The 10,882-nt window shown below is 43.1% G+C and overlaps 1 protein-coding gene across 1 annotated transcript in view; it reads right to left on the bottom strand.

The window, feature by feature from the left end:
• Positions 1 to 8,540: 8,540 nt before the first annotated feature.
• The window catches only part of RXFP1 (relaxin family peptide receptor 1), a 476,211-nt gene continuing 473,869 nt past the window's right edge, over positions 8,541 to 10,882 (bottom strand). Inside the window, exon 18 of the mRNA XM_040418599.1 lies at positions 8,541 to 8,836. Within this exon, the coding sequence (XP_040274533.1) occupies positions 8,541 to 8,836 (296 nt within the window). The remainder of the gene's footprint in view (positions 8,837 to 10,882) is intronic.

Genomic DNA, 10,882 nt, shown 5'->3' with positions numbered 1-10,882 from the left:
ATTAAAAAATGGAAATCATTTTCAACCCATGGAGGTCTGGATTTGGAGTCACACTCAAAATTAAAGTGGAAAAACACACTACAGGCTGATCCAACTTTGATGTAATGTCCTTAAAACAAGTCAAAATGAGGCTCAGTAGTGTGTGTGGCCTCCACGTGCCTGTATGACCTCCCTACAACGCCTGTGCATGCTCCTGATGAGGTGGCAGACGGTCTCCTGAGGGATCTCCTCCCAGACCTGGACTAAAGCCTCTGCCAACTCCTGGACAGTCTGTGGTACAACGTGACGTTGGTGGATAGAGCGAGACATGATGTCCCAGATGTGCTCAATTGGATTCAGGTCTGGGGAACGGGCGGGCCAGTCCATAGCATCAATGCCTTCATTTTGCAGGAACAGCTGACACACTCCAGCCACATGAGGTCTTGCATTAGGAGGAACCCAGGGCCAACAGCACCAGCATATGGTCTCACAAGTGGTCTGAGGATCTCATCTCGGTACCTAACAGCAGTCAGGCTACCTCTGGTGAGCACATGGAGGGCTGTGCGGCCCTCCAAAGAAATGCCACCCCACACCATTACTAACCCAATGCAAAACCGGTCATGCTGGAGGATGTTGCAGGCAGCAGAACGTTCTCCACAGCGTCTCACGACTCTGTCACGTATGTCACATGTGATCAGTGTGAACCTGCTTTCATCTGTGAAGAGCACAGGGCGCCAGTGGCGAATTTGCCAATCTTGGTGTTCTCTGGCAAATGCCAAACGTTCTGCACGGTGTTGGGCTGTAAGCACAACCCCCACCTGTGGACGTCGGGCCCTCATATCACCATGGAGTCTGTTTCTGACTGTTTGAGCAGACACATGCACATTGGAGGCCATTTTGCAGGGCTCTGGCAGTGCTCCTCCTATTCCTCCTTGCACAAAGGCGGAGGTAGCGGTCCTGCTGCTGGGTTGTTGCCCTCCTACGGCCTCCTCCACGTCTCCTGATGTACTGGCCTGTCTCCTGGTAGCGCCTCCATGCTCTTGACACTACGCTGACAGATACAGCAAACCTTCTTGCCACAGCTCGCATTGATGGGCCATCCTGGATAAGCTGCACTACCTGAGCCACTTGTGTGGGTTGTAGACTCCGTCTCATGCTACCACTAGAGCACCGCCAGCATTCAAAAGTGACCAAAACATCAGCCAGGAAGCATAGGAACTGAGAAGTGGTCTGTGGTCTCCACCTGCAGAACCACTCCTTTATTGGGGGTGTCTTGCTAATTGCCTATAATTTCCACCTGTTGTCTATCCCATTTGCACAACAGCATGTGAAATTGATTGTCACTCAGTGTTGCTTCCTAAGTGGACAGTTTGATTTCACAGAAGTGTGATTGACTTGGAGTTACATTGTGTTGTTTAAGTGTTCCCTTTATTTTTTTGAGCAGTGTATATATATAAAAAAAAAAGCCTAGCTAATTCCGTTATACAAATATATGTGATCTTCCACCTCTAGCCTGTTTTTCTGTATAAAGGCTTTTATAAATCCTTGTGTTAGGCCTTATGTACACAAAGTGAAGTTCCGTGCCTCCGTTCCGCAGCAACCTTCCGGATTGCAGACCAATTCAAGTGAACGGATCCGTATCCGTGATGCGGGATGCACATGTATTGCGGATCTGCTGTTTTCAGGCTGCAATACGGCCACATCTGGGCAATGGCCATGTGCATGAGCCCTTTTGTGGTGACTAATACTATGAAAATGCTTTCTGATGATACCGACGTTGAGTATTGTGTCTATAATAAAAACAAAAAGCCTAAATACTATACACCACCACCGTGGTCTTGGCCTCATAATAAAACACAATTAAGCCTTATTCACACAGTCAGTGTTTGGTCACTGATTTCCATTAGTGATTCCAAACTAGGAGGAAAACCGTCTGCAGTAGAACTTTGACCATTGATATTTTAAAGCTGATAATTGTCTTAGGGCTCATGCACACGACAGTATTTTGCGATCAGTAAATTACAAATGGGATGAAATTGGAAAAACACAATTACACAGTAGTTTTATGGCTTTTGTTTTTGTGGCCCAATCAGGGACGATCAGTTAACCGGCGACAGGGCCATAGGCACCCAAGGCTCATTGATACTCTTAGGGCTCATGCACACAAACGTATTTTCTTTTCCAGGTGTGACCAGGTGTTAGCCAAGGGGTGCTGTATTTGTTACAGTGGTTGTCCTGACAAGAAAGCCCCTTTAAAGGGGTTGTCACACGAAAAATATTCTACAGTTCAAACCAGCACCTGGATCTGAATTAGTTTGTAATTGCATGTAATTAAAAATGTAGTATAGCCATTGAGGTATTCAATAAAATCTGTATAGCGCCACCTGCCGTTTGGTCTTTTTCTTATTTCTTTGTCCAGCTCCTCACTGATGTGGCCGCACGTGCTCAGTTTCATCCTTCAGCTGCCTCCTGAGCTGTGATAGGTAGAGCATGGATACTTCCCTTCAGCTGTGATAGGGAGAGACATGGACACACACCCCTGAGCTGTGATAGGAAGAGCATGGACACGCCTCCTGAGCTGAGGCAGATAAGACACTCCCCTGAGCTGCCAGCTTGATATAAATCTAGCAGAACAGTGAATGGGGAGATCTGTGGATCCATGTGAAGTACAGGGCTGGTTCTAGCTTTGTTAGAAAGAGATAGTCATGTACTGTATGATGTATGATATTCATTTTCTTTTTCAATAGTCATGGGATAACCCCTTTAAATTAAACTGCCTTCTCATGTCAAGGCCTGTTCACTTATAGACCCTTATAAGAGTAAACAACATGAATCTTACCTAGTCTCCAACATCGGCATCCTTTCAGTCTACACATCTTCAAACCTCTGTGAATGTAAGAACCTCCAGCTATGGTGCCATCCACCGATGGATGAATTTGTAACATATTGGACTCTGGCCCACATTTACTATTGGCTGTAATTCTGGATCAAAACTGGATTCTTTTTTCATGTATCTCATCTTAGACATATTTATGAAGTAATTAAGCCAACAGGAATAATCCGCTGAGCCCTGGTGTGGTCTGGCAGGAAAGCAGTGTAGTTTAGTGGGAAAAGGGGCAGAGCTGTAGATCCGCCATTTGCGCCTCTGTGATAAATTTGCTGCATCTTTAGAATACCTGGGTTTACACGGTCTACATTTTAGACGGGACTAGTAAATGAGCCTCATTGTATTAAGCGGCCTTTGTTGAGGCAACTCATAATAGCGCACAGTGTCTGCAATACAAGAGCTGAATTATACGGCAATACGTGAATATATGGATTCATTTCAATTGCATTACTGCTGTATTACTGTAACTATACATATAGTGTGAGGTTCTTAGCTTATACAGATAGGATCCTGTACTAAACAGACTCACCTCTCTAAGGGCTTAGGTCTCCAAAATGAACTCAGTACAGGTAGGATCCAGTAATATTCTGCTGTAGTTAAAAACAGCCTTTGGCAGATGGTAGGAGTTTGGGGGAGTGGGCCCAGGGGGTATATTCTGTTTTTGGTGTATGTATCTGATACACATTTGACTATTATGTTTGTGTACAGTGGTCTGGTGCAAGTGGTCAATAGAGTCTATGACAGTGGGCATAAAGGACCACTTGCCATATGAAAGGAGGTTAGTCCTCCTCAGGGACTTTTGCGTAGGGAACGCTGAGTGATGGTGGAATGTGTGGGTGCATAGTTGTTTTGCAGTCATATGTGGGGGAAGCTGTAGACATGTCAAAGAGAACCTGTCACAGGCCTGTTTTAATAGCTGCATGTATTCCCCATGTAATAAGTGTTCTGGAGCACATTTTCTTATGATTCTGTATTGTGCCATTCATCTCTTATTTTTGCTATATGTTTATTGCTAAAGGTCCAGATGAATGTTACCAGTTGGGGGGTGTCCCTAAACAGTCTGACACTGGCAGCACTATGTCTTGGCGCTTACATCTTTTGGGTTTGATAGAACACGTTGGGACAAATTTATTAAAGGATTTATGCCACTTTTATGGCATAAAAAAGTTGCAAATGATAAAGCAAACCATGTCTCGGTCTCCACTATATTTTGCAACTTTTTAGACTTCTTGCCTCAAAAGTGGTGAGCAAAGTCAACAAGGCCAGTCATGGCCCAACTATAATTTGCGCTATGAATTATAGCTCACATCTATGCCAGCTGACATAGATTCGAGTTTCTTGTACTTGCCCTACCAGAAAATGTCCCAATTTTGGTGCATTTTACTCCAACAGACTTTGGGAAATGCCAGTCTAAATGCAGTTAAGTCTGGGTTCACATCTGCACTGTGAGCTCCGGCAGTCTGTTCAGGTGCCGGAGTTCACTGTATCCAGCACAGTCGGATACCACCGTGCACCGCTGGATCCCCATTCACTGTAATGGGATCCGGACGCTTTTCAGCATATCTGCCGGCTTTTAGCTGGACAGAAAAATGCTGCATGTAGAATTTTTTGTCCGTCGAAAGCCGGTATGTATGCCAGAAACAATGTATTCCGTCAGTCTGTTCCTCCACCGGATTCAGAGCACGTATGTGAACCCAGCCTAAATCTGCCCAATTGTCTGTGATTTTCTTTAGGTAACAGCGGTAACTGTAGTTTTCTTGAGTAGTGTAACTGTAGTAGTGTTTTTACTGCCAAAAGTTCATGCTTGCAAAATAGTTGATACAAAAAATATTTTTAAGAAAAATCTTGTTTTGGCATTTTCCTTTAATTCTTATTTCCAGTGTTATTTGTGGGAGTGACAAATGTAATAATAACATTATAAACAAAGATCTCTATAACACACCAGGCACAATGCCTCGTAGGGCTAGCTCGGCTGAATGTAGTGATACCTTTCACTTAGGGTCCATTCACATGTCCGCAACGTGTTTTGCGGATCCATGGATCCACAAAACACGGACAGCGGCAATGTGCGTTACGCATTTTGCGGACCGCACATTGCCGTCACTAATAGAATATGCCTGATCTTGTCCACAGTTGCGGACAAGAATAGGACATGTTCTATTTTTTTCGGGAACGGAATTGCGGACCCGGAAGTGCGGGTGAATGGGTCCACAATTCCGTTCCGCAAAATGCAGAATGAAATTGCAGACGTGTGAATGGACCCTTAGTGGTCTGTAGCATCATTCTGTAGAAAAAGAGATCTTAGTCCATATGCAAATGAGCAGTTAAGTGCACTGAGGGCAGGGCTCAAGCTACTTTGTGCACCCTTGCCTCCTCTACCAGCCCCCCTCCTCTCCGTGATTGGCAGGGCCAGACGAATTGACTATGCAGGAACCTGGCTCTGTCAGTCAAGAAGGAGATGGGGGGGGGGGGGGGCTAGCAGAGGAAGCTGGAGCAGCAAAGATGCACAGAGCGGCCTAGGCCAACCTTTGTTGCATTTAACTGCTCATTTGCATATGGATTAAGGGCACTTTTTCACCAGAATGAAGCAATGAATTGCTAAAGGCATCATTACATTCAGCTAAGCTAGCCTGGTTTAACTGGGAATTTCCTGGTGACAGAGTCCCGTTAATATTATTTCCACATCATTTTCAGAGTAAGGGCTCGTTCACACTACCCAAATTGCCGTCCGCAATGCACGGGCACCCTCGGTGGGGCAGGCACATGGGGATCGCAGACCCATTCACTTGAATGGGTCCGCGATCCCCCTGTTCCACAAAAAGATAGAGCATGTTCTATCTTTTTGCGGTGCGGAGGCATGGAACGGAACCCCAGAAAGCACTCCGTAGTGTTCCGTTCCGTGCTTCCATTCCACACCGTTCCGCATCTCTGGATTTGCGGACCCATTGAAATAAATGGGTCCGCATCCGTGATGCGGAATGACAACGGAACGGTGACCGTGTATTGCGGATCCGCCAATGCGGTCCGCTATACGGGAACGGGACACCAGTGATCGAGGTTCATGCAAAAATTTAAAATTGTACTCAATGGGGCAAATTTACTAATAGTACACTGTCTAAGGATACGAATCACAGTCATAATATTAGACAAATTTACTATTCTAGCGCAACTTTGTAAATTTGGAGTATCGTAAATCCTGAATTCTGTTCTTCCGCCAAAAATGTGTCCATGTGCCAAAAAACTGTCCAGTCTTTACACCACCTATAAGTTGATGTAGTTTCACACCAAAATGATGGCACATTTTTGGTGCACCAGAGGTGCATTTTAGCCACACTCATTTTTCAGGGAAAGCCATGCCCCTTGTCAAACAAGGCGTAAAATGCTTAGAAAAGAGCGTAAAACAGTAAATAGGATGCAAAGCATGCATTCCCTTTTTTTTTTTTTTGCTGCATTTTCAATAGTAAATCTGCCCCAATGTATTATTTTTTTTTTACTTTTCACCTGGATCCAATATAACATTACAATAAACACAAAAGGAGTCAATGACATGTCTAAAGGTGCATTCACATCACCGTTCTGTTCTCCGTTCTTCTGATCCATGGATTTGTTATCTTGAACATCAGTCGTGCACAGTTAAGCAGATAGTATTGCAGCAAGAAAAAGGCCTTAGAACTAGAGCAGGCATCCTCAAACTGCGGCCCTCCAGCTGTTGCAAAACTACAACTCCCAGCATTCCCGAACAGCCTACAGGTATCAGCCTACAGCAGGGCATTGTGGGAGTTGTAGTTTTACAACAGCTGGAGGGCCGCAGGTTGAGGATGCCTGAACTAGAGAGATCAGCATCACTTCATTCAAAACCGCCTCCACAGCCACTAGAGATGAGCGAAGCGAGCATCATCCGAAGCCGCTTCGCTAAAAAATTTGTTATAGTGCTGTAGGGAGATCCTTCTCTGTACAGTATTAGAATGTACTGCCTCCGATGAGGCGAAGTCCGCTATTCGGGAAGTCGGATAAGACTTTGTTGAATAACTTCGGTAATTGATTATTACAGTGAAAAACCACTTCAAAACTTGGAACCAAACTCGGGTTCAGTTCTGAGTGGTTCCTTCGAGCTGAAGCCGAGTTCGGTTCCAAGGTTTTTCACTGTAATAATGAATTACCGAAGTTACTCTACGAAGTCTCGCACAACTTCGCCTCATCGGAGGCAGTACATTCTAATACTGTACGGAGAAGGATCATGACAAATGTTTTAGCGAAGCGACTTCAGATGTAGCGTCCGAAGTCGAGTCGCTTCGCTCATCTCTACCAGCCACATCTCCCCAACTACCTGGGGTGCCTCACAAGTAGAGAGAGAGCGCTGTAAATCTGCAGATGTAGTAGTGCTGACTTTGTTGCCGCATTGTTTGTGCACTGTGATAGTTTTGCAGAGATCTGAGAACAGCTATGTGAGAAGCCATGATTATTGCAGACGTATAGACTTTGGTATGTGACTAAGTCCAAATCCACAATATATTGACTTCAGCTATACGATATCTCTGCAGATCTTTTGCTTTAGCGCATGGCGGGTTCCTTGTCATTCTGGGAAAAAGATGCTAATAAGAAGAAATCTAGTTCAGTTACTAGCACAATCAGTCTTTGCTTTGTTTGTGAAATTGTTGAAGGAATCAATTGTACCTGGCACTGTTGTAGAAATCAATCATGTCTGGCACTGGATGACATGTGAAGAACCAGCTCATTTCTTTTATGAAGTCCAGTTTAGTTTTTTTTTAAATGTTTAATGATGAAAACTCCATTTGTTTTGCACCCACATCTTAAAGGGATTGTCTCGCTTCAACAATTGCCATTTACCACGTAGAATAAGTTAATACGAGGCACTTACTAATGTATTGGGATTGTACATATTGCTTCCTGTGCTGGCTGGATTCATTTTTCCATCAAAATATAAACCACTTATTTCTAGGGGTTATGACCACCCTGTAATCCAGTATCGGCGGTCGCGCTTGCACACTATAGGAAAAAGTGCTGGCCTATGTGCCCTCCCATAGTCCTGTCTACCAAAAAGGCTAGCGTCTTTTCCTATATTATGAAAGCACGGCCACCGCTGCTGGATTGCAGGGCGGTCGTAACCCCTGGATATGAGCAGTGTATAATGTGGTGGAAATATGGACAATCCCAAGCCATTAGTAAGTGCCTTGTAGTAACTTTCTCTACATGATAAACGCCACTTGCTGAAGTGAGACAATTATTTAGAGCATCTTTTATCACATAACATCTGTTCTTTCTTTAAACCAAGCTCGTTTTGCCTATAAACAAGATTGGTGGGGTGATGGCTTTTTACTTGTGCTTTACTCACACACTGGATTTGTGGTATAAAATGAATTTGCTGTGATTCGCTGGCTTCATTTCTAGTCCATTTTCCACCAATTCCGGTGATTCGACCTTCATGGACCATGGATAATATTATCATAGTGGTGATACAAAAAAAAATATCTAGAAAATTGTCAGCATTTTACATATTATAGACCGCTCAACCAATAGTCCAGGCAAGAGCGTACAGTCTGTTCCATTGCTGGGATCCAGTCAATCAGTAGTCAGACGCTCAGACTCAATGTTTCTTAGGCCCGCTTACCCGCTTATTTGCAAACGTAAAAAAATACAGAGCTGTTGCTTGCTGCTATGCGTAGCTCAGTCTTGTGGCGTGAGTAGTTACTGATACTTCAGAGTCCGTGTAAAGACCAGGTCTCATTATTTCAGCAGAAATGTCTTGTAATGGCCACATCTCCACCCAGAAGAAGGATGGGGAGTAAACCTTGGCTCTATTTTTGTTCCCAATAGAGCGCCGTTGTTTGTAGTTGTTCCAGATCTGACAGATCATTTCTTTAAATGGTCTGGTCGTTATGGTGTACAAGATGGGATTCAGAGCACTGTTTATTGGCAGTATGAAGATCACCACCCAAGAACTGATGGAACCTGGAGGACACAAAAGAGAGGCGTTACCCTCTATAGCTTGTTATTATTACATTTCTGTTCTTTGTGGCACAGGCTTGGTCTTTATCTTTACTGGTAACATTTTAGGATACATACAACTTTTTGATAATGCCAGCAGTTCTGGCATTGTGAAGTTCTTGTCAATGCCATTCACTGTGGGGATAAATAATGTGATGTCATGGCCTCTTCAGATCCAGTGATACATATTAGGTCTATTTCTATTGCTCATATCTTCATAAAATAGAAAAGTATTTTTTTTCCATTTTTAATATTTGCCTTTTTATATTTTAAAAGTAAAATGTAAACTATGATAGCAGAAGAAAAAAGCACCGCGGCACTCACCACTGGTCACAAAGTTGCTGTTTATTTTTCAAATACACATCGTGGACGCGGACAGGGCACAGGTGAATGAACAGCTGTTTCGCGAAAACAGGAGGCTTGACAAAGCGCAACACAGCGCAAAACAGCTGTAGCCTGTTCATTCCCCTGTGTCCTGTCCGCGTCCACGATGTGTAAACAGCAAACAGCAACTTTGTGACCAGTGGTGAGTGCCGCGGTGCTTTTTTCTTCTGCTATCATTATAACTACTATATCACCGACAGAGCACCACTGTGAAGGTTCGGGATCCAAGTGTTTTATGTGCTCCAGTGACAGTATAGGCACATGTAGCAGTGCCAGTTGCGTTCTTTTCTCTCATTCCCTGTAAAATGTAAACTATTTTTGTCGCACTAGAGGTCTTGATGTACCTGTATGTCAGTGTGCAAAGGGGTTCATTAACTCCATACGAAGATTACCCTAATGTATTTGTGTGTAATATTTCATTTACACACTTGCAGAACATACATTTTACAGTGATCAAAAAACTGTATTTTCTCTCAAAGTGGTACCAATAAAGACTACACTGCCCCTCCAAAAACAAGCCTCCACGCAACTCCATCTATAGAATAAGAAAACATTGAGTCAAAACAATTTTTTTAAAGTTTATAATTCTATAAAAGTAGTAAATGATAACAAAATCTATAAAAAAAAAATCAATGTCAATGAGCTACACGGAAAAACTGTCACAGTTAATAGATGACCGCTATTAAAGGGGTTTTCCAAGACTTTTTTTTTTTTACTGATGACCTACAGGTATACTCTGGATAGGTCATCAGTATCTGATCAGTGGGGGTCCGACACCCGGGACCCTTGCCAATTCGCTGCTTGAGAAGGCAGCGTTGCTCGCATTATACATTGTACAGCGGCTGTGCTTGGTATTGCAGCTCATCTCCATTCACTTCAATAGGGCTGAACTGCACCTAGACCATGTGACCGATGAACATGACATCACATGGCCTCGGCTAAGCTGCAAGAAGGCCGCGTCGGACCCCCACTGATCAGATACTGATGACCTATCCAGAGGATAGGTCATAGGTTAAAATATCTCGAAAACCCCTTTAAGTCGAATTTTTTTTTTTACGCACTTATACAGCACTACTATATTCCGCAGAGCTTTACAGACATTAGCATCATAGTATACTAGTGGAGGGCACTCTAAAATCTGGTGCTTTATATTGAAAAAGATATCTATATCCAAGATATTTCCTTCAAAGAAGCAATTTTATTTATGAAAACTATATAAAAATGTACTAATGAAAAAAATATATATATAATAAAAAAAGGGGAATAGAAAAACCAATACTTTATCTGTCTATATTCTTATTCAAGGCATAGATCTGCCTATAATATTGCGATTACCAATAATGTATGCAGGGATTCAATGATAATTCATAAGGATATATATATAGAGTACTCAGTTATCTCAGTACACATAATCCTAATCATGTTCCGCTGGGTACATAAAATCACGTTACACTGAATACATATGTTTTTTTACTGGATACAAAACGTTCCCGTTTGATATCAATCAAATATATGCTGTTATATTACACCATTGGCAGTCACCGATATTGTCCAGTATAGTCCACTAGTCCACATAGGCATCTTCAACTATAATTGTTGTTAATAATTGTCAGTATCTGAATCTGG

The sequence above is a fragment of the Bufo bufo genome, chromosome 2, assembly GCF_905171765.1.
Source record: "Bufo bufo chromosome 2, aBufBuf1.1, whole genome shotgun sequence".
Lineage (NCBI taxonomy): Eukaryota > Metazoa > Chordata > Amphibia > Anura > Bufonidae > Bufo > Bufo bufo.
The sequence above is the reverse complement of the archived record's forward strand: the minus strand, read 5'-3'. Positions and strand labels throughout refer to the sequence as shown.